The 23,913-nt window shown below is 44.8% G+C and overlaps 4 protein-coding genes across 4 annotated transcripts; all 4 read left to right on the top strand.

The window, feature by feature from the left end:
• Positions 1-13,824: 13,824 nt before the first annotated feature.
• EDB93DRAFT_1110036 (uncharacterized protein) lies at positions 13,825-14,357 on the top strand (the record flags this gene model as incomplete). The annotated part of the gene is made up of 2 exons (XM_041448023.1): positions 13,825-14,061; positions 14,112-14,357. 2 exons carry the CDS (start codon positions 13,825-13,827, stop codon positions 14,355-14,357), a joined length of 483 nt encoding a protein of 160 aa, XP_041300654.1.
• A 1,435-nt stretch (positions 14,358-15,792) lies between these two features.
• On the top strand, positions 15,793-16,182 carry EDB93DRAFT_1057662 (uncharacterized protein; the record flags this gene model as incomplete). Its single annotated transcript, XM_041444772.1, has 1 exon — positions 15,793-16,182. A coding segment is annotated over one exon (390 nt), but the record flags the coding sequence as incomplete, so codon positions are not given.
• A 1,597-nt stretch (positions 16,183-17,779) lies between these two features.
• Positions 17,780-18,460, top strand: EDB93DRAFT_1258036 (uncharacterized protein; the record flags this gene model as incomplete). Its single annotated transcript, XM_041454120.1, has 3 exons — positions 17,780-17,816; positions 17,876-18,021; positions 18,071-18,460. The coding sequence occupies 3 exons, from the start codon at positions 17,780-17,782 to the stop codon at positions 18,458-18,460; spliced, it is 573 nt and encodes a 190-aa protein (XP_041300652.1).
• A 479-nt stretch (positions 18,461-18,939) lies between these two features.
• Positions 18,940-20,539, top strand: EDB93DRAFT_1258035 (uncharacterized protein; the record flags this gene model as incomplete). Its single annotated transcript, XM_041454119.1, has 8 exons — positions 18,940-19,002; positions 19,052-19,113; positions 19,166-19,471; positions 19,499-19,813; positions 19,866-20,175; positions 20,253-20,324; positions 20,398-20,424; positions 20,477-20,539. 8 exons carry the CDS (start codon positions 18,940-18,942, stop codon positions 20,537-20,539), a joined length of 1,218 nt encoding a protein of 405 aa, XP_041300651.1.
• Between the last annotated feature and the right edge of the window lie 3,374 nt (positions 20,540-23,913).

Raw genomic sequence — 23,913 nt, 5'->3', positions numbered from 1 at the left:
TCCATGAAAATTCAATCGAGGTGGTGGTGGCATCAGCCACGTCTCCTTATTTCATAGTTCGTACTTCGATCCAATGAACAAGTGACGAAATCCAATCTGATCCTGGACAATTTTGATGAGTAAATCCAATTGGAGTGGGCTTACATAGCTCCGGTAAGCGAGTCCCTATCTCCGTGCAGGTGATGATCTCCCTGCTCCACAGGCCTCATTTGACGCCCTACCACTTCTTCAAAAGCTACACCGACCTTGAAGTCCGCAAACAAAGCATTTACTTATACAAGCCTGTGACCCATGCGTTGTTTATAAAGCCCCCCCCCCCCCCCATTATGATGTTTGAACGCCTGAATGGGTAAGGTACCTGGAATAAACAGCACCATTTTCTGGAAGTCGAGGTAGACAAAGAAGGAGAGCGGAGCCGTAGAGTGGCACGTGGGCGTGTTTGATGCTTCGCAGCATAATCGAACGCCCGAGACATGACAATGAGGCTCTTGTCATAAGCACCTGGGCATGCGTTCAACTTGCCTCCCCGTATCTGTAAAAATGACTCAGCAAGCTCTACTGGCGGTATCATAGGCATGGCAGGCGTCGAACAACATTAGCATCGATCAGACTCGAGACTTCAGATATCGAGAAACTAACTCGATACCGGTATGCAAGCGCTAGACAACCCTGGATGATGACTTGTTAGAGGATCGACGAGGACGGTCGATATTCGAAGTAGGAGGGGATGTAAGGATCACATATCCTTTGTGCCCCGACCAGCGCTTCAAAACCAAGCGTTCGGACGAAAGTCCAAACCAACCACGTGACTCACGGATGCGAACAAGCGTCACATTCGCATCCGAGTTACGAGGTTACATCCTTCGTCTCTTACTATCATTATCTCACTGTCGTCGACAACCAGCTCGCTCTCCCGCCTTCCTTACACGATACCCAGACATCTATAAACCTTCTTTCGTCACTATTTTCATAATCCCTCCCTTGACACACCGAAAACAGCCAAAACCAATACGAAATTCTCGTCACTCAGGTGCTCAACGTACTGCACCATTACCACCAACCATTCAAAACTTCTCGTACTCCATTTTATTATCGCTGTTTCACCCTGTTAGGCTCAACGCCACTACTCTCCGTCTCACCAAATCATTCTTTTCGTTACAGCAAGGACCCTTACCCTATTTTCACAACTTAAATACGCGCATGTACGCTCATTATGATCAGTCTTTGCTCCCCCGCTAGATTCACGCGCGCATTCCGTCCGAAACGTCCTCTCGTCAGAAGCCTCAGCACTCTAGTTAGAAAAGTCTTTCATTATACATTCGATCCCTTCTACTATCGGTTACTTCGACGATCCCCGTCGAACTCGCAGATAGCCTTACACCTTTCTGAATAGTTTGCGAAATATAACCAGGTTGTGGTGTTTCAAGCATACTAGAAATTTGAAGGACCAAATTTTGCTGCCACGGACACGGAACACAGTTCCGAGGACATTAGAATCGAATTTGCCGGGACCAAGAAACACCGCGCTCAGAAAGCTATTGATATTCGACGGAGTGCGAGGCAAGACAGAAGCGGTTGAGATTACATCCATCTTGTGAGCGCAAGTTAATCTTTCTCATAGTCTTTTTTTTGTAGAAGCAATGACATTTTTTGCAAACAGATCTTTCCTGTATTATACCGGAATTTTCGAAAGTCCCCGTTCGTCCCAAATTTGGAAAATCGGGAAATGGAAAATTTCCGAAATTCGGAAATGTTGCCGACACCAAGCCGACACGCTCCTATGCACGCCACACTTAGCACCACCAGCTTATAGCCTCACCTGTTTTAAACGGTCCGATCTCCCTCTCCTGTTGGTGGTCTGTCTACAATGAGTCCTGTTTGCCTTGCCTGGGGGCATACATTTTTTCTTGTTCGATACTCACAGAATGTTGCATGGCTACGGACGAGTAAAGCTTTTGTGTACTGGTTCGCAATTGATATACAGCGGACAAACATTGACTATTTGAAGAAGGCGGCATCAAACTTCACAGGAGGACGTGAATTCGTTCTCGCGCACTTGGTAAACGTTTTGTTGTCAAAATACAAAATTCCAAGCAAGATAAGGAATTTACCGTTGCTCGCTTGGTACACATATTATCGCCATCGGGAAGGTTACGACTCTCATGCCTGGCTTTGACATCGTGAAACTCACTTCTGACGCACCAATTGCATTTCATCTAGCTTGATTTATCAACTTTTCCTCCACTTTCCCTTCAAGTTGAAGTTCGAACGATGTATGGGTGTTTTCTCGAGCATCAACTGGTGTAGGAATTTTAGGGACTGTTCTTTCCTGTATGAGGTCACATCACAATGTGACGATCGATAACAGAATTATGATGATGTTTATGATTATGTACTATATATTATTATATATGTTCTTCTCATCTCTCCGACAGTTCACTGATGAAACAAGGTAATATTTAAAATAGAACAGTACTAGGGACGAACAGAACAAACAGAACAAACAAACAGGACTTTCTGACTTTAAGTTTCCCTCAAACTTTCCAGACTACTCGTCGGGAATTTCGATCGAACAAAAACTATGCCAGCTCTACCGATGCACTTTGACCGACTCTACAAATCACTAATAACTCGTGCGTCAGTGCCAAGGGTCATACTGCACCGATGTGAAATCAGAAACATGACTCACTATGCAAAAAATTTGAACTGCCACGCAGGTGAGCCATGTTATCACTCATCTAGGAGAACTACCGATACTTACGCAAGACTTAAAAATACACCCTTTGCATATGTCGTCAGAAGTGCAAAAGTTGGGACAAATATATACATCATCCGTTTCATGCGCGGCAATGGGATTGGCAGAGGTCGATGAGGCCAACGCAGCAACGATGGCGAGGGCAATTGCAGAGGAAAAACGCATTATTTGTGAGTCGTGTGATATAGGATCAGATAATTTGGAAACAGTAGGAGGACGGCTTACTTTTATATGCTGAATATTGTTATTTGAAATTCATCTTGTACGGTTAAACAGATCATCGAACATATCTTTAATGCCAGCACTTGCCAGCTAGGGTCCATCAGCAATTTGGTGCAGAATTACCATCTACTCGACATTCGCGTTTCTAACCGGCTGTTGACCCGGTATTAAAACCACTTGATGTATCGGAGTCATCTCCGCATGGCTCGAAGGGTTAATGTTTACGAACGTGAACTCGGTACCTATCAAGATGTCTCTTTCAGCAAAAGGTAGGTCAAGTGTTACTCAGCTTCAGCTTGTAGCGGGCCCTCTTCGTCACTGAATAGCCATTTGGCGTCAGAAAGGCGTATCGTCTCGTCATGATCAATAGTGGGCGTGAATGAATCCGGGCCTTCGAGTCTCTTCCGGCTTCTTTAAGTACTGCAGGGAGTTTGGTTGCAAGCTTGTCGGCAACGCTTTCCCCCGGTGATGAGGATGCGAAATGAACAAAGTACAATGGTGGGAAAGCGTAGAATCGCACAAAGTCGCGTCCTAATGGACGCCGTCGTCGTCTGCAACTTCCGTCACATCAGGGATGTTCAATTCTAAAATGTCGTCAATGTCGACTTGACCTTACGGCTGTCCTCTCGTAAATACTTACGTGGACCCTGAACCTTTCCTGATTTAGTCGTCAAACCTTGCGTCTACTGCACTCTACATCTTGTCATTATCCTTCCTTGCAATTGCTGTTAGAGCCCAGTTTAACTACTCAAAGCTTCTCATGTTTATTGCGAAATCTACTTTTCACAGAGTATCCTCGTCCTAATCCTATTCCCAGTAAACCATTCTATGTAGTATTGCTCAATAATGTTTAAATCTTTCCCCAAATCAATGATTCAAAAGTATCATGAATAAATGTTTAGGAAAATTATTACTCCCACATGGGAATGTTCAGGTAGCTAACCTGGGCTCTATACAGCGAGGATTGGGACGAGGATACTCTGTGAAAAGGTGTAGACATTTTAGAATTGAACATCCCTATCGGGGTTCGCAATATTTAAGACAAATTTGAATGTCGTGCGAAATGTGAACATACAAGGGTAAATTGACTGCAGTATGTGTCCAACTTGAAGAAGGAACCTGACATTTACCTTAATCGAACGAAAATCACGTCAACTCCACGATGTTTTCCTGACTGCGCTTTACATGATCAACTCTATAAATCACTACTAACTCGTGCTGTCAGTGCCAACAGCCATACTGCACGGATGTAAAAGCAGAAACACGACTCACTATGCAGAAAAAAATGTACTGCCACGCCGGTGAGCCATATTATCAAATCCAGGAAAACTACCGTGACTGATACTCACGCAAATCTCCCAAGAGCACTCACTGCATACATCGTCATTGCCATTGCACCAGGTGGGACATTTACCGACGCCAACCGTGTCAGGAGCGGTGGCAGAGGGCATGGCAGAGATTGATGAGGTTAAATTAGCAATGACGGCGAGGACAACTGCAGCGGAGAAACGCATTATCTGTGACTCCCGTGATATAGTGTCAGATAATTCTGAAGAAGACAGTACTTGTGAGGACGGCTGGCTTTTAGTATGTGCTCAAAACTGTTGTTTGAAATTCGTTTTGCCTATGCATATTTGCAATGCCAGCAGGTTGCCAGCCAAGTCGCATCAGCAACTTGGTGTGAAATTACTATCTACTGAACAAATTCACGATTCCAACCAGCTGTCAACTCGGTACCAAAAGCACTCAACATCATGGAACCATTTCCGCATGGCTCGATGGGTTCATGTTGAGTTCGGCACCTATCAAGGCAAAAGTCAGGTAAAGCATTGCTTCCCATCTTCGGCTTGCAGCTGATCTGGTCCTCTTCGTAGCGGAACATCCATCTAGCCTCAAGAAGACGTATCGTCTCGTCTGAATCCGGGCATTTGAGCAACTCGTCCGACTTCTTTACTGCAGGGAGTTTGATAACATGCCTGTTGGCAACGCTTTCCCCTCACTGTGGTGCGAAGACGTGATAGTTGAAGAGACGTAGATTCGATGGAATCGCAGGAAGTCGCATCATAACACGTTTTTTTTGACTTTATCTTTTCCGCCACCGTTTTTCACTTTCATCGTATCGCCAGCAGCCATGGTTACTTCTTTCGGCAACTTCTCGGGTTCAAGCTTGATGGGCCACGAACAAAACTAGGTACGGTCGATCATTTTCAGATAAATTCAAATATTCACATTGCTCGAGCAGTACGAAAATCTGTCCAAAGCAACTGTATTGATCGTCAGGCTCTGAACTAGGTATTGCACCATCAACCATGATACCAAAGTGAAAGCAGAAACTTGACTCACTTGTCGCGACATACCACTCGGGCTGCCGGCTAATTTTCAACCGACTACTACAAACAGATGAAACCACGATTCTAAGGCGCGCAGGCGAGTCATGTGGTTGAATATTAGTTGCACAGCGAGCTGCTCATACTTACTAAAGCATAAGCACACGTCAAACCACCGCAGCAATCATTTTGTTATTTGCAAGGTTTACCCGTGCACGCACTGACAAAGATAGACGCTGTCAAAGCAACAACAATATCATCCATATACTAATGTCTGATTATTTTGGTAGAATTGTCATTGCTGTTAGACTGCAGAAATCTCGGCAGAACCTGACAATTCATTACACACCGCTTCATAATTTGAACCTGCAGTGACTGTACAACAACGAAATTGAGAAGTTGATGCTCATTTTTGTGAATCCTGTCAATACTTCCGATGTATGTACTCGTTGTCATTTTCCTCTCACTTACTCGTTGCTCCCTGATAGGTGTATAGTACCCGCACTTTGCCTACCTGCGACTGCTGCAGAGATCATGAGGAAATTCATACACATTCTCATTCTTGGCATACGCTTTGTCAAAGATACCTAGTCATCGTCGTGGTCCAGCATTCACAGCTCCTAATCTGTTCTCGGCCTGATCGAATCGTGCTGGATCCACGTGTCCCTGAATTTACTTATATGAATCACTGCACACAGTTGGTGATTCGGAGATCGTCAAGATATCTTCCTAATACATCAGCTGCGGTTATTGCTCACCAGACAGCAAGACTACGAGTCTTCAGACTGGCGCTTCGACAATTTATTGCAGAGTACATGATTGAAGAGGAAATCGGAGACCAAGGTATCATGCAAAGTGGATGATGTACATGACTGATAACAGACTTGATGAATGTTGGAATGAACAAATGAACCAATGCATGCTCCACTCTCTGCCATCACGAATTTCGTCGAGCGGACAGTCGAGCAACTTTCGTCATCCGTCGATTCGTTTCTCATTTTTTCCCCTACATTTCTCCAGTGTCAGTGTATTACGTTTAGTGAGTCGGATTACATACTGATCCTGAGTTTTTATTGGCGTCTTTCTGCTTGTTATCGTTCTGTAAAGACTATCTTTAGTCAGCCACACAACACACTCGACCAAGAATTTGACTTACCGAACCCGACGCAGACGACTTACTACCATTGGTGGCTCCATTCACAGGCGGCTTTGGAGTCTGCACGATTGGCACTTCGTTTGCCGGCGGTGGCGCGCCCTGTCGGTTAGCGGTGTGACCTTTAAGACTGAATACATCGACCAAAATTCTCTCCAACTCTTCGTCGGCTACATCAGCGGAGGTCGGGCTACGGCACCCGCCCTCCGCTGCGCTCCTGATCGCACGCTCGCGAGCCTCCTGTATCCCGAGGACAGTGTGCAATTTGAGTTGCTCGCCCTCCTCGATGGACATTCGGCCCGCCCGCTTGCACAGGAGCTTATATGCAGGCAAGAGAAGTGATTGGTCGATCTGGTATTTGTCATACGTAGTGATCTTCTCAATGGGTTCGATTTCGAGTTTCTGGAGCTCATCGATGGCTAGCTTCTTCATTTCTGGGAATTGCCAGATTGTCGAGAGCTCCAATATGGTAAGCCAATGATCTTTTGGTTTACTTTCCCGTCTGTACGAGCTGTGTGCAGTGATCGATGACGATTCCTGCAGGATATAATGATTTGAATCAATGCTTACGGACTATACCAGACCCATAAGAATTTCGCAAAGTCAGCGATGGTTACTTTATCGAGTCGAAAGGCGCTGGAATCTGAAGTTCCCTCTTTTGGAGCCCTAAGTTCAAATTCCTTCATGAAAAATTGCGATTCAGTTTCGAAGAAGTGTCTATGCACACGAAATAGCGTGTCTTCAACCTGATTCCATGTGATGATCAGCGCGACAGATAAATAAAAACAGGTGTGGCGTACGAGGAAGGTGATATTACCATCCTTCAGATAATAGTCTGAATGGTGGTGTACCGGGGAAACGCCATTATGAGATCCACTTGGCATGTTCTGGAACGGTGAAAGTGTAGATTTGGTGGTTGTGAGTGGGTGGTTTTCAAGTCGGTCGGAGTTCGCGGCCACGACGCGGCCATTTTATGTGCGACTTGGGCGCTTGAAGAACCAAACAGCCACTGCGATTTGTTCGAAGATCCAGGAATGATCCGCTAGAATACGCACAAACTCCCATGATCCTAGGATTTTGAAGCCTCGTGTTCGTCGATTCCGAGAAGCGTTGAGAAGGAAAGGCGACCTTTGACCACCATTGATGAGTTCGATGGATCCTGATACAACAATCGCACAGCATTTTACACAAATCCAGTGCAAAATCGAAGCCTGATGTGACTCAGAGTTTGAACACGAGGCAATCATATACGTTCTGATCCATTCAATTGCTGCGGGGAACTAGAACTGTTGCCTAGAAGAGTTAGAGACACCCGGAAACTTTCAAAGATTTGTTGCCATGTCGTAAAAGGTATTTTAGAGCAAGAACCCGAGCTCCACATACACAAACACTAGGCTTCCATTAGGGGACAACACACGGAGAAAATATGAATAGAAGAAAGGATCAAGAAAGACTGGACTCTGCGGCATCTCCGAGACTAAAAGATCAGACTCAAGGGAAACGCCCGAACTTGGAGAGCGAGTAGTAGCAGAAGTCGCGACCTTGTCGGTCACAAGTGAAGAGCAGGCTTCTTATATTTACCAAACGGTGATAAAGTTTAGTTGTATGGTAAGTACAATGAGCTTCACTGGTGTGATTCTGTGAAAAAACGGTGTGAAGGAGTAACGAGCGTGAGAATAACGGCTTGATGAGACCCATCATTGGAACCTGCAACCCTCTATGACAGTGCACAGTTGTCTGCTACATTTCAGGACGTCTAAATATCAAAAGCACGAGATACTGCGGGCATCGGGTGTACCAGTTACACCAATCATCGCATACAAAGAAGAACTATCATGTCGGTGAGTCGTGTGTATAGATCCTGGACACAAACCACTCATACTCACACATCGCGGTTCTGGAAAATCGCACCCTTTGCATACACTACTATGTGTGCACCAAAGAGGACAGTCATAACTGTCAGCCCCATTAGCAAACATTGATGCTGTCAAAGCCACAACAGCAGAGAAGCATAAAGGAAAAACGCATTCTTTCGTGAGGACGTGATATAAATCTGAAGGTGACAGTAGGAAGATGCCTTGCTTTTATGTGCCTGCATTGATCTTCATGGCAATATATTTAGTGAGAGTTTATCTGCCCAAAAATCCATTAGATGACGTCTACAATTCCAGCAAATCGCCACAGGAGATCTACCTATCGAGCAAGGCCTGCTGGCAATCTTGCTCTAAATTTGGTGATATGTTATGCTGCGACCAAAGGTTTGTTATTCTGTACGTTCATCGTCATTTGAGTCAACCCGATTTATTGCCCGGTCAAGATACACCACATTGTATCAACATTCCTCCTCGCTATCCCCATCTGACTCGTTCTCACGTGGCTCTTCCTCATCAACGTGAGTGAGTGTTGGCTTTGGAAGTGGGGCCTTAAGTCTTCCGAGCTTCGATTTGACGTACCTCAAGCATCATCTCCGCACCCTCCCACTGCCTCAGCTCCTCCTTGTATTCTTGCCTGCGCGCTTAATTTCTCTCTAGCCGCATCGTATCTTCCTCTTTCCATGCTTTCATCAAACCTGCTCGCTCGTCCCTCTCTTGCTCACCGCTTCCACGTGCTGCCGCCTCTGCATCTGCAGCATTGTTGTGATTAACAACCGAATTATAGACTTCATCTCTTTGGTAGTCCGTCTCCTACTGATTTCTCCCGCTTTCTTGTTAAACTCTTCTCTTTCTGCACAGCTAGCTGACTTGACAGTGTTTTGCTGTACATTTCCTGCAACATTGCATTGGACTGCATCCCGTACAAGGCTCTCGTGTGATTTTCCATGCTCTTATGCCTCTCATGACATGTGCGCTCATGTTCTGTTTCCCTGACAGGTTAATGGTCAAGGACCTCGTGTCTTCGTTTGTGAGTTGGTGTGAATGCGGCCAGCTGATCTTGGAAGGTAATGGGAGTGTCGGATACAAGAAATGATGCTGATGAAGATGCAAGGTCATCAAGGGCTTGTCCGACAAATGTATTCCAGTGTGGTGTTGCTGGGGCTTAATCCTTGTGATACTGATGGATGATGGTTGCGAGTGCTTTCACGGGACTTGGCTGTGAGATTGGCCTGAGAGATCTAACATCGCTATCCTTGATTTCTATGACGACACACTGTTCCTTGCAGTACTTATTGAGCATTCCACCTTAATTGTTGGTTTGGCATCGAAATCAGGATGGAAAATGTCTTCGCTTCGAAGAGGGCTAACGTATCAAGAAATAGAAGACCAGTTGATTCGATGATATCGCCACCGACACTCTCGACTTCATGAATGGTGAGTGATCGACCAAGATCTGGCATGTTCAAGTTGATGGCTGGCGCTGGTATAATTTCATATATTGAAAGGTCTATTTCGAGGCGGAAAAACTCATGATTTATGCACACAGTCACTCTACTTCAACTCGATATTGACTCTACCCATTTCTCAATCAACAGCAGCTCCAATGTGACTGTAGACATTTGACTAGCCATTGTTGGGGAAGCAGGCTTTGCCACTATACTTCTCAGATTCAAAATGTGAGTCGTCAGGAGGCAAAGCAAAATACTCTTACTAACCATTGGCACACAGTCGAGCATTAGACAGCAGTCACTGTTTGTTTTGCAACTGTCGAACACTTCTTTACATTTAACAGCCTTGACAGACATGATAGATGCCGAAAAAAAAAAAGCAACAATAACGATGAGGAAGGAGCGACACATTGTTTGTGTCTGGTGGTATGGGGTGGACGGTAGGAAGATGACTTACTTTATACTGTTGCGACAGTTGATGTTCAGTGTAGACTTGTCAGAACGAGCTTGCGTCGCATATGATCCTGGGCAGAGGTTGTCAGGCAGAACACGCCCTCTCCATTCATTTCGCTCATTTCATAATGCATTGAGTTGGCGACTCCCGATAGGAACACTCAACTCGAGCTCAGTTATTTTTCAATCTCTGCTCACACATTTGAGCAAAGGAATCACAAAAAGTCGACGCGAATGATCAGACCTCAGACCTTGATAACAGACTGAGAAAAGAGAGTATCGACGAGAGTCCGGTCATATAATCCTTGGTGTTCCAAACGCTCAAGCTCCGACAGTGGGACAAAGTTGGATGATCAACCACGCACACAATCGCAGTGTGTCAGAGCCAGACCCTCCCACCACGAAAGCAAAGCTTTCATGGTCAATCACTAAGTTCTACACTTCTCTCACCATTCTCATCTCATCTCATATCTCACAACCTCCAACACCACATGCACGAAATATGTTCATTCCTTTCTACTAGAAATCGATTCACGACGGTATTTCGTCTTCATCCCACCCCTTCATCTTCACCCTTCCTAACGTATACGGCCTCCACTACAAAGTCGGTGCGATACAAAAGACGGTAGGTGTCTAGATAGAACGAACTCTGGTGAATTCTATTGTACATCAGTAAGGATGTGTTGTGAATGGTAAGCTATGACTTAGCCCCAGCCGAGTACAAGGGACTGGGGGAAAACGAAGAACGAACTGCAGTGAAAGCGTCTTTGTGTGGAGTAACCTAATATGGTGACTTCGCTGGCATAGTGAGCGAAAAAGTGACTATGTACTACGATCGCGATGAGAAGACAATTTGCAACCTGACATATTCCAATGCCAACATATGTACTACACTTGTCATTGAACTCAGTGAAAGAGATCCCGTTACGACAAATTGGTGTACTATGTATGATTCATTGCAACGATTCAACATTCAAACTTGATGCAAGATGACGAAAGGCAGCCTGGCTTTTTAGTCTACTTTCGAAAGTGCTTGGTACAACAGTGATATCGGTATCTAGTCCTGTCTGATCCCACAATCCATGATTGTGAGAGTGTGGTCCACCCATTTCTTCATTCTGCATATCGAACCGTGAGTCATTGATACGAAAGTAGACACTTGACTCACTGTAGCAGACTTTCACACGTGCATACTGACATCGGACAAGGTGAAAAAAGTGGGTCATCAAGTGAAAATTGACGTGAAGCAAACTATTCATACTCACATCCATTCCGCAGCTCAAGCCTGCACAGCAGTCATTTGTTGTTACGCAACCATCGAACTCGTTTTGACATGCACTGACAGACACGATAGATGTCGCCAAAGCAACAATAACGGCGAGGAAGGAGAAACACATTTCTTGTGTGAGGTGGTATGGACTACTGTCTCTTTGAGATGGGGTGGATGACTTGCCTTTATACTGTCGCCGCAGTCGATGCTCAGTATTGTATACTTGGTAGAATGGGCTGTTGGCACTTGGCAGGGTCATTAGGCAAATCTATCATCTCCATTCATCGTGTGATCGCTGAGTTGGCGGCTCCTGATTCCCAGTGAAAACCGGTGTCTTAATAACCGAGGGTCTTATATAAAGTCATGTAAATGTAATGACACCACAATCACACTTTGGATAAGACTGCTTGCCAGTCCTCGATTAACATGGTCTACGACTTTTCCTATTTCGTGGTAGATAATGTGTGAGTTCTTGGGAGGCTCGCTAAACTAATCTTTGTCAAGATCAACCTAGCCGGAGCTTTACTTTTCTTTATTGAAACTCAAATCTCTTGTCTAGGAATAAGCTTCTAGACACGTAATTCGGTTTCTGGAATGTATTTGCCTAGGAAATCTCCTTCTAGGCTCTGGACTTGGATACTGGAACTAGTGAGACGTGGTCTCAAATATACGAAATATGACCAAGATCGCTTGGTCTATGGACACCTGACTGTGAGACAATGGTCTCAAATATATGATATATGTTCAAGATCACTTGAACAAAGGGGACTATAACTTGACCAAGATTGCTTGGTCTATGGGACTACTAGTGAGACGTGGTCTCAACAATATGATAGATGACTAAGATCGCTTAGTCAAAGGGCACAGAGCAATGAGACAAAGGGGTCTCAAAGACAATATATATGACCAAGAACACTTGGTCTATGGCACTAATAAGTTTCTAAGGTAAGAAACTTATAATCTCAAGGGAATTCTTTTCCCTGCACTTGTCTCACTTCAAAGGGACTGACTTTGCAAGTGAAATATCTGAGAGGCAGATTGCTACAAATGGGAGATCATATTTTTTTGGGGGAGAATGGGCTCTCCTTATATACATTTTGTGTGGGAAAGTAACCTAGGTTCACAAACAATAAAAAATAAGGAGGACCAATCAAAATATTGGGTCAAACCCAATAAAAGAATAAAATACAAGTGAAAGATGGAGCTATGACATCATTGTGGAGCAGAACATTCTGGAATGTGGAGTAATGACATCATAATGACATCAAGAGTGACATCATTGTGGAGCAAAAGATTCCAGAACCTTCCATGAGTGAGTCAGAGTGAGTCATTGTGGAGCAGAATATTCTAGAAGGAAATGACATCATGAATGATGTCATTGTAGAGTAGAATAATCTAGAGCTTGATGATATAATATCTTTCAACAGAATACCTGCAGGAGTATCTGTGGAGTCTTATGACATCATAATGACATCATACCCTATGGGTACAATTTTATGAAGTGTCAGGTGAGTCAAAGCATCCTAATGAAAAAGTAAAGTAAAGAAACACTAGAGAAAAGTAGGTAGCAAAAATAAGACAGTTGGCAGGAATTGAAACACGGTCTTTTTGGATAGGTTTTTTATTGGCTTTGTACTTTTCTCTATGGTTTTCTCTAGCCAAAGTGAATAAGCCAAAGGCAAGGCTATACCTTAACCTCCATTTCTCTTCTCACATCAACTAGGTCTAAATGTGATTCCCATCTCACATTAGACTTTTTCCGTCAAAACGTATTCAGATCATGAAACTTGGGGAAAACTGGAAATATGAACCATGGTTTGAAACCAAGGTATGGGTTGACTAGTCTGAGGACTAAGCTAACAGACTTTGTCTTTTGAGGGTCACCTAGTATTCATGTCCATGCATGATTCCCACATCAGGCAGGACACCGGTCAGTGCGGGAGCGCATGAGAGCGTGCGAGAGTATTACGCAAAGTGCCAAATCGTGTAGATAGAGTTGATAACCAATGGACGCCTGTTTTCTTGCGAGTGCAGCGCATGCAAACACATCCACCTTGCGTGAACGTTTGAACTCTGCATTCCCTTCGCATTTGTGTTGCAACTACACGGATTTCACGACTTTGCATTGCAATCACATTGCACTCGCATCTTCAATTGCACTCAGGTTGTGTATACTCTGGCTTAGTCGATGCCTACGACTTACTGATCCTTCTTAGTACTAGGCCTATATCTACTAGGTACATATACTAGCTAATTCAACAAGCCTTTGTTTTCTCAATGGAATCATTCTTGGTCCGAAACTAGACCTATATGAGTGATACTATGTCTAACTTATATTGCTGTGTCTGTCGACGACACGGAGGGAGACATGTGCAAATCAGGCGCACTACTTACTACGACCACCTGCGTGAAGCAGAGACTGACGAGGAACGCGAGCAAATCATTAATGCACAGGACGATCCTGAGGCCATCCAGCTGATTCGTAAATACCTGAGCAAGCGGTGTGCCAGTGCAACTCATGCTCCTCCTGGAAAACGCACTTGCACAGCCAGTCCACATGTATGTATGTTATTTTATTCAATGGCCATAGTACTAATGAGTTTATGCAGCATCAAAACGACGAGCCTCATCAGCCTCAAAACGACGAGCCTCTGCAGCCTCAAAATGACGAGCCTCCGCATCCAACAAATGATGAGCCTCATCAGCCTCAAAACGACAAGCCTCCATATTCACCAGATGATGAGAACCTGCAGCCTCGAGACAATGAGCCTCCGCATCCACCAAATGATGAGCCTCATCAGCCTCAAAACGACGAACCTCCACATCCACCAGATGACGAGAACCTGCAGCCTTGAGACAACGAGTGTTACAAGAACATCTAGACGCTTGGGCCGCTACCATTTTTCTCCTAATCCTCCTCGTATCAGCCCTCGCGTCATACCCTTACCCCGACCTTACCCTTATCATCCTTGTCATCCTCGCATTCCCTTTCGCTCTCTACCTGTCGCTTCAGCAAAGCCAGTACATCTGGCCAGATCCTTTCGCTGATGAAGCATACCCATGCTCCGTTCCACCACCTGACTGATCCTGTGGACAGTCCCCCTGCCCTTACCGTCCGGACGGTAACCTATGATATGATGCACGACGCATCCCCGTTACCCTTTTCCCTTTCTTGATCTCTGACTCAGTGCGCAGTCGCACATGCGACTTATAGATAGCTCCGCAGCTGCATGATCGTACCCCTGCGCGTTTCACTTCTTATTTCGACCTTTGACTCATTTTCTTATCCAGCACGTTCTGCCTCACCCATGTCTCAACACGAACGTGCTTTCCTTTTATGGTTATACCCTTTACTGATTGCCTCACTTGGTAGTACGAGTTATCACCCACTAATATGTCTCCTGTCCTCTATATAAACTTGCTACCATGTACTATATTCTCTAACTTGAATCTACTTGGTTCTTGACCTCCTACTCTCACCAGAGTGATCCTTTCTGCCTTGCCAGCAGTCTATATTCTATCTTCTTATCTGCTCTTCGCGGATAAGCCTATAGTCTCGATCTTTACTCATCGACCTCGTCAACGAGCAAAGCCCCTGTTAACTAGTTGGACTTCTGTCCTTCTAATTAATGACGATCTTACGATTAACCTTCGGGTGTCGTAAGCCTAGGCCGATATAGCTTATAGTCTCGCACCTGCCTGACATAAGCTACCCGATTTGGACATAGGCGTCAAATCTTACTTGCCGAAGTCTCGCCAAGTAAGACCCCTAACCTTGGGCTAGCCCAAGGATGTCCTTGACCATTGACAACACACGCTCTGTTTGAGCGTCGTCAACAGATACCATCCAAGTCGTAACACACTGTCGCACCTACAGAGTCCCCGCACCTATTACTGCCCTCTCAACAAACACCACTGCCTCAATACCTAGCGAGCAAGTTGAACATGCCACACCCTTACGCGAAATCTGTGTCACTCTCAATGGGGTTCACTCGGAGCTTGGGTTGCTCGATGAAGGATCTGAAATCGTTGTCATACGGGAAATCTTACTTGCCGAAGTCTCGCCAAGTAAGACCCCTAACCTTGGGCTAGCCCAAGGATGTCCTTGACCGTTGACGACACACGCTCTGTTTGAGCGTCATCAACAGATACCATCCAAGTCGTAACAACGAGCCTCATCAGCCTCAAAATGACGAGCCTCCACATCCACCAAATGACGAGCCCGCTGCAAACCAACCACAGCCACCCAACCCTCCTGGCATTGATATCAATGTGCTTGAGCAGCTCTCTCAACTCCCAAAATTTCACCAAGCTTTCTCATTTATTCAAGCGCTTCGTGCAGCATCTCTTGATGACCCAGTTGCGAAACTTACACCTGAAGCTCTTGAGAAACTGCGAAATCCGCCTCAGCAGCCACCTCTTATCGCAAGTGCAATTATTCGTCATGGTATCGAGATGTACTTTCATCTTGAACATGCAGCTCAGGCTGCATATAAGGGGATTGCCGATTCTGCAGCAAGAAGTTTTCCTGGAGCAGAAGATATCCCATCTTATCGTGGTGTCGAACACCTCGTCGCAGAACTTAGTGGTATTGACTCAATCAAACACCACATGTGTTTAAACACTTGTATCGCATTCACCAGTCCCTTTTCTGATCTCGACCAGTGCCCGTTCTGTGACTTACACCGATATGACCAGCTGAAACTTGAAGCAACAGGCAAACAGTTTCCTGTTTGCGAGTTTCATACCATTCCCCTGGGACCACAGTTACAAGCACTTTGGTGTGATCCTGAGAGCGCAGGACACATGCACTATCGTCATGAACGTACAGCTGCAATTTTTCAGTACTTGGAACAGCACAACGGTGAACTCCACATCATTGACGATTTCATATGCGGCAGTAACTACCTTGAAGCTGTCATGCAGGGTCGCATCAACGAGAACGACACAGTTCTTATGATCTCAATGGACTGGTGCTCAGCTCTATCGAAGCAAAATTTCTGATTGTTGGATCTACATTTGGGTAATTCTCGACCATCACCCCAGCCGCCGCTACAAGAAACAGTATGTTCTTCCTGGCGGAGTAATCCCTGGACCCAAAAACCCAAAAAACTTTGACTCGTTCTTGTTTCCAGGGTTTCATCACCTTGCTGTCACTACAGAATGAAGGCCTTCGCATTTGGGATGCATCTCGTAACATAAATTTCACTTCGCACCCATTCCTTGCTCTTCTGACAGCTGATGCTCTTGGCCTTGTCCATTTTGATGGTATGGTGGGCCATAGTGGTAGAAATGGTTGTCGAGTCTACTGTGGACTTATTGGCCATCGCAAACCCCAAGGACTCTCATTACTTTCCTGTCCTCCTTAAGCCCTTGAACTATACTGTTCGAGGGTGCAGTCATGATGATGTTGATGTTTTCAATCTCCCTGCCACTGGTTTGGGTTCCTATCCCACAAATCTTCGTCACCTTGTCAGTTCTCCGAATCAAACACAATTCGAGAAGCGCAGAACCGAAGCCAGTATCGTCAAACCCAGTCTTTTACTTGGCCTCAACCCTGCACATGTTCTTGGAATCCCTGATTGTCTGACCACCAATGTCATGCATTTAATTGCAAACATTTCAGATTTAATTCTAAGCTTATGGCAAGGCACGATCAAGTGCGACACTTCAGATGATGTTTGTACTTGGCGTTGGGCCATATTTCGTGATGACAATGCTTGGACTGAGCATGGTGCAATTGTTGGTGCAACAACCTACCACATACCTGGCTCATTTGATTGTCCACGTCACAATCCAGCAGAAAAACTCAACACGCAGTAGAAAACTTGGGAATTCCAGCTTTACATTTTCGGCCTTGCACCTGCGCTCTTGCATACCATTCTTCCACAAGACATATGGCTAAATTTCTGCAAGCTCGTATGAGGGATTCACATCGTCTGTCAGCACAGTATCTCACAAAACGAGCTTCAAGAGGCTCAATTGCTACTTGGTGAGTGGGAAACTGAATTCGAGCAGCTGTATTACCAGCGTCATCGTGATCACATTCATTTTATTTGACCATGTGTACACCAGGTCAATCATCTCATCCGTGAAACCATACGAAAAGGCCCTCCAGTGTGTTATGCACAGTGGACAATGGAACAGACCATTGGCAACCTTGGTCAACAAATTTGACAGCCTTCAAACCCATATGCAAACCTTTCAATGGAGGCTGTCCGACGATGCCAAGCAAATGCACTCAAGTCCATACTGCCATTCTTAGCTCCCCCTGACAATGTTCTTCCACGTGGACATCAAGAACTCGGCAATGGGTATGTCCTCCTCTGAATGAGGGAAAAGTGACCATATTGTCCACCAGCAATTCATGTAGCCCTCCTCGAAGATTTTGTCCATGCACCACTCCCCCAAATGCATCGTTGGGCTCAACTCCGACTTCCATGTGGTCAAATTGCATGCACTGCCTGGCATGAATCAGAACGGCCACTTGAAAAATTGCGCATTGCATGTCACATCAAAGTATGTGTTAACTGTACTTCACATAACATGTACTGATTGTAGTATACAGGTTATTATTGATAGGACTGTCCGCTTCACAGAAGTCCAGTACTTCACACAGGTTGCAATTGCTACAGAGAATATTGGTGAATGGCTCGATGCAAATATTGCTGTAATCTCAGTCTTCTCCGCTCCAGATGCTGACCTTGTTCAGCTTTCAAATCAAACTGTGCTTCCATGCAAATACCTAGGCGATGAAGGACTCTGTGTTGTTGATGTCACCTCTATCAAATCTGTTGTCACAATGATTCCGCACTGTCCTACTCTACCATCTGGAGTCATTGAGGATCACATTTTTGTTCTTGAGTGTCCTGGACTCGATATTTATCAATTTGGTGTCGAGCAGGATCAAGAAGATGAGGCAGACCAACAGGAAATGGAAGCTGAGGAGAGGAACTAGTTTTATGACCCTTATACAGCACTCGTCTGTTGTTCCTTCAATACAAGAACTTTATTTGACCCTAATATTGCTTGACATGGTGTAGACATTGTAGTATCCAAATCGGAACTTACCAACACTTGCTATGACATCTATGTTTAGGTTTTACCTTTCCCCCTTACCACCACAATGTCTTCCGTCAACACAGAAGGTGGTATCCATAACTTTGCTAGGTCGAGGAAGCTCTCTCAACAACACCTAGAGGCTTCACAAAACTTCTCTGAACAATGATATCCTTCTCCAATTACTCCTCTTTTCAATACTCCTAATCTTCCTTTGCATCAGTCGACATCAAGTAATTTTCCGTGGCAGCAACCTTATAATTCAGACATTTCTCCTTCACAAAATGACTCTCATTTTTCAAGCACTTCAAAGGACTCGTTTCCTGCCACACACAGGCATACCACAGACACACAAGTAAGTTTTATTTATATTCATAAATGTCATGTCTGGTGCTTACCACTCTACAGGGTGCATATATGTGTGATACAGACCAATTCATGGTTACATGACTCATATATGCACGACATCCATGACTGACGTTCTTTACAGCAAAGAATTGAAATATTAGAGAAGGAAAACTTAGAATTACGAACAGAATGCACCACCCTAAAGTAAGTTTTGAGTGTAGTGATATTAGAATGATAATGCTAATCTATAAGTAAGGAATGCATTTCAGATGCTTGCTAATTGTGTGAGCACTGAAGGACGTGGCTCGATCAAGTCGCATGGCTCAGTCCCTTTCTTAGAAGATGAAGATGGAAATCCTCTCAAGTCGACAGCTGTTGATTCTATCCATTGCACAATGTGTCGACTCTTTGAGATGTTGGCATCCAAGAATATTGCATCACCATCCTGGGGACACTTATCTGAACAAGCTTACCTTCTTTTTCATATTGCTATCGGTACAGCACACACAGAACTCAGATTCTGCTTGAACGACTGGAAAGCAAACGAACTGGCAAAGAATGTGTATTCAGCTTGGTGAACAGCACACAGGCAAGCAAAAGTGAGGGCTAAGGGCGTCAAACCTGAGGAACTCGATCAAGATAATCTAGGCTCTTATTCTGGTGATGATGAAGATGGAGACGATCTCGAGAACCAGAAGCAGAGTGCTGTGCCAGAAGATCTCACACATACCACAAAGAGACACAAGACATACAAGTCTCCGCTCTTGTCCAGTAGCGCTACTACCCCTTCATCAGAACCTGAAGAACTTACCTTGACCAATCTCACACCATCAGCAGCGCAATGCAATAAACCCACTGCCATCAAGACTTGGACAGTACCTCAAATCAAACTGAAAAAACCACTGTATGTCAATTTTTAAAATTCTTCACAATGCTAATTCTGAATTTATTGGCAGTGATGGTCTTACCCTTCCCCAGAAGTCTCCGCTGGTGCTGCCATCATCATCCGAGTCTACAACTCCAGTTCTCACATCTGCTGTTGCCATCTCCCAACCCAATGCCCTTGTCGATGTATTTGCTGGCAAGTCTCCTGAGGCTCTGGTCGAGACTGTCACGGTCACACACCCCCTTGTTAATAAACCCATACAAAACAGCCAGCCCACCAGTTCGGTCTCCAGCGTTCCCATTCACAGTGTCACCGAGCCCACCAAAGTGCCAAAGAAAGCCAGCAAGGCACGTCCCAGCAGTAAGAAGAACGGAAGGCAAGTATTTCTTTCCTGCTTACATGCTATCATTAGTACTGACATTGATACAGGGACCTTTGCATCCTTCATTGGCTCAAGCAAGTCAAGAAAGATGGGACTACAGCAGAGTTTCGTATCTACTGGGACGCACTTGATACCCAACAGTGCAATGTATGTTATCATTTTTTCTCACTGCTACTACTAGTACTAGTACCATCATGCTGAACTCATCCAATTCTGTTAGTCTTACGAGTCTGAAGCAGTTCAATTGGTGAGTGTTACTTCAAGTTGTATTTTCAGTATTGATCTGAATCTTTACTCAGGTTTCCTCAAACATCTGGGTCAAGAATACAGTCGGCTCAGTTGTCGACGGTACTTTGCATTGAGCGCGCACATTGCATGCCTGGGCTGTTAAGACTACCTTCATTCCATTGTTTTCGTGCTCTGTTTCAACTACATATCATTCCATGGATTGTATATGTATTTTGTACTACTAGTAGCTATGGTTTGAAGCAATATGATATGAACTATTCTCGCATGATATCAAACTGCTCGCAAGGAATGCAAGGGAGTGCCACATCATGTAGAAACAACTTGAATGACTCTTGCACGACGACACACGATATGGACTCCTTCTGCATCGTGTATTTGTCTGGATTTCTTGTCAAGATCATGCAAGGGCGGTTTCAGCCGGCAGTGCATGATGTGGCACGCTCTCACATGTTCCCACACTGACTGGTTTTCACTGGGCCTGATTTGAACCTCCTTTCTTTGCCTACCACTGCTCGACTTGGAAATGCAGACCAGCCCATGACTGCACTGCACCCATTGCAATTACATCAACAATTATTGACACACCAGCCAGAAAATTTGAATTTCACACTCTAAATTGGGACTGCGTTAGTGTTGCCGCAGCTTTGGCTTGTTGCCGGTTCCAGCCATGGCCCGAGCTATAAATAGCTGAGCCGACATGTGGTTACAGCTTTTGTAATTATGGTTCAGCTCGGCTCGAGAGTTATAGCTAAGTCAATTTAAGGGCTTAAAGCCAACTTAAATATATATTTTTAAATTATAAGCCAAAAATAGATTTACAATTGAGAACTTCAGTCCCAAGAACCGCAAGGAGAACTTAGACACTGATTGTCGATCACACCAATTCACAACATGCAATCTACATTTACAATCACGTTACTAATATTAATGAGGCCACAGGACAAAGTGAGTGACTATGATAACGTTGGATCAAAAACTAAGATAGATATCTAGTTGTACAGTAGTCTGGCTTGCGCGCACAGAATGCGAGAGCAGCGCACATCAGCGCAACACACCAAAAGACGTGTTGAAACACAGCAGGGAGTTTTGAGAGATGGAGAAATTCGGAGAGGAGAGGAAGGGAGTAATACGACTTGGAGGTCCAACTGGAGACGTTACTTGCAGAGATTGATGGGTCGCAGTGGCGGGAATTAGGATTTGTCTTGTCGTGTTGAAGAAGCTGCATGTTTGGGTTGGGAGGGAATACAGTAGATGTTTGTATCTTGATAGAAATACAAACTCGAAGTTCTGGAACCACTGTCACCAAATATTAAACATATGCATGAAGAACATCGACAGAATTACGGTGAGCAAAGACTTGGGTCAGCGTGGCCCAAAATCGAACAAGGTTCAACAGACTGACGGTGGGCAAAGACTTGGGTCAGCGTGGCCTGAGAATGAACGAGGATTGAGAGACTTATGGTGAGCAATGACTCGGGTCAGCATGGCCCAAGATCAAACAAGGATTGACAGACCAACTTCCTGTGAACGATGGGCAATGACTTGGGTCAGCATGGCCTGAGAATGAACAAGGATTGAGAGACTTACAGTGAGCAACGACTTGGGTCAGCAATGCTAAATCTGCTGGTTTGTTATCAGAACAATCAGTATATTGACACAATCTCTGTAGCACATGGTAAACAACCCGCAAGAAATGAGAAATGGTAAAGTCAGACAAGAAAAGTAAGAAGTGTCACTTGTCGTAGATAGTAGCACATGGTAAACAACCCGCAAGAAATGAGAAATGGTAAAGTCAGACAAGAAAAGTAAGAAGTGTCACTTGTCGTAGATAGTAGCAGTGTCCTCGATGTTATCACACTCATCCTCCGCTATAGCTCTGAGAAGAGTATCGTTTGCATTGGCGGAAGGTGTCAAGTGCTCATAGGAGCTTCTGTTGTATACCATGCACTGTTCCATATCCCATTGAGAGGCTGCCCAACCTTTAGTGAAGTCGAGGTGTTCCTTCATCAGGAAAAATTTGACCATCTGTAATGCTTCCATCAAAACAGGGCTGATACAATTCCTTTTTTTTGTATGAGTTTCGCTACTCGAGGAAAATACCCGCTCGCATGGCACAGCAGAGGCTTGTATTGGAGTATAGTCCATGGCGATTGAGTAGATGGTTGGGAACATGGACTGTGAAGCCTAGTTGACAACTTGTGGTTAATGACAAAGGGTGGGACTTGAAGGCGAATGGACTCACATTACAAAACACAAGTATATCTGTGCCCTGAGGACTAAGAGCAGCCGTAGTGTATGCCATGAACTCTTGATCTACAGTTTGACCATTGTCATGGGAATGCGATATATGCGCCTCGGGAAGTCTGTAGTGACGTGCACCTAGTGTACATGGTTGTTGTTGTATAGCTACTACAGGTCAACATTGCGCAGGATCAGAGCGTTCTGCTCTCTTGCTATGCATCTGCGGAACAAATCAGTCCAAAGTCGCACCTTTACCATGACTTATTACGGAGACATACCAACTTCACGATAAAATTTTTGGTAGCAGCAATTCGGTCCACCTCCCATCAAGTGTTGATCCATGACATTCACATCGTAGGGTCAACAACTACAAAAGTAATCATGAGATCAACATTTATTTTGAAAAAAAAATATGGGACTGACACATAGCAACAGCATAAGCATGTGTCACACTCATCCAGGTGGTGTATTTGCTTGCCCAGGTTAAGCCTATGTCGACAAAAGGTTTACAATGAGGTGCATGCAGGCAAATAGACTCCCAGCCCTCGATCATCTCTTCAAACACTGGAACTGCATGACTCAGCAAGGGAGTGCTTTCACTAGAGAGTTTTTGCTGGGCGATGTGGGGAGCCTGGTATGAAATCGTAAGATGCATAATGGGTTTTGAAGTTTGAACACACCTCCAATATCACTTCCAGATCCTCAAGGAACTGCCAATCTATTTCACTCAATTTTCTCTTGGATATGTTGCATTGAGGCCAAGCGTCGAAAAAGGCACTTATTGCCTGGGCCAGTATTAGTCTATGTGATATATTTAGTGGTGGGCATCTTACCTGATGGAGTGTCCGCAAGCGGTTGATCATAACATATACTGAATCCCATCTAGTAGGCTCGTCTAGGAGGACCTCTATGACTGGGAGCTGCGTACGCTCGCCTGTATCATCTCAAAACCATCCCTCCTCATTACCCCTAAGGATAGTGTCATGAAACCTGTCATGCCGCTGGTTTGATGCATGGATCAGCCGCACGACATGTCTGGCTTGCTCGAGAGGCTTGTTTTGCACAGCCTGGATGTAATTCAGTTTGTCAATGATCTGACCTTTGACTGACCATGTATCGGCCACAACAGAGAAGTCGGCAGTAGTGTATTCATTGATAATATGCTTCACGCATATGTTTACAATGTGCAGAAAACATGGTATCCTGTGTTCAGTCGGATTAAAATCAATGCCACGTTGCTCAAGTA

This window comes from Suillus bovinus (assembly GCF_016758785.1).
Source record: "Suillus bovinus strain UH-Sbo-P2 chromosome Unknown EDB93scaffold_248, whole genome shotgun sequence".
In the NCBI taxonomy this organism is placed as follows: domain Eukaryota; kingdom Fungi; phylum Basidiomycota; class Agaricomycetes; order Boletales; family Suillaceae; genus Suillus; species Suillus bovinus.
This window is presented reverse-complemented; position numbering and strand designations above follow the sequence as displayed.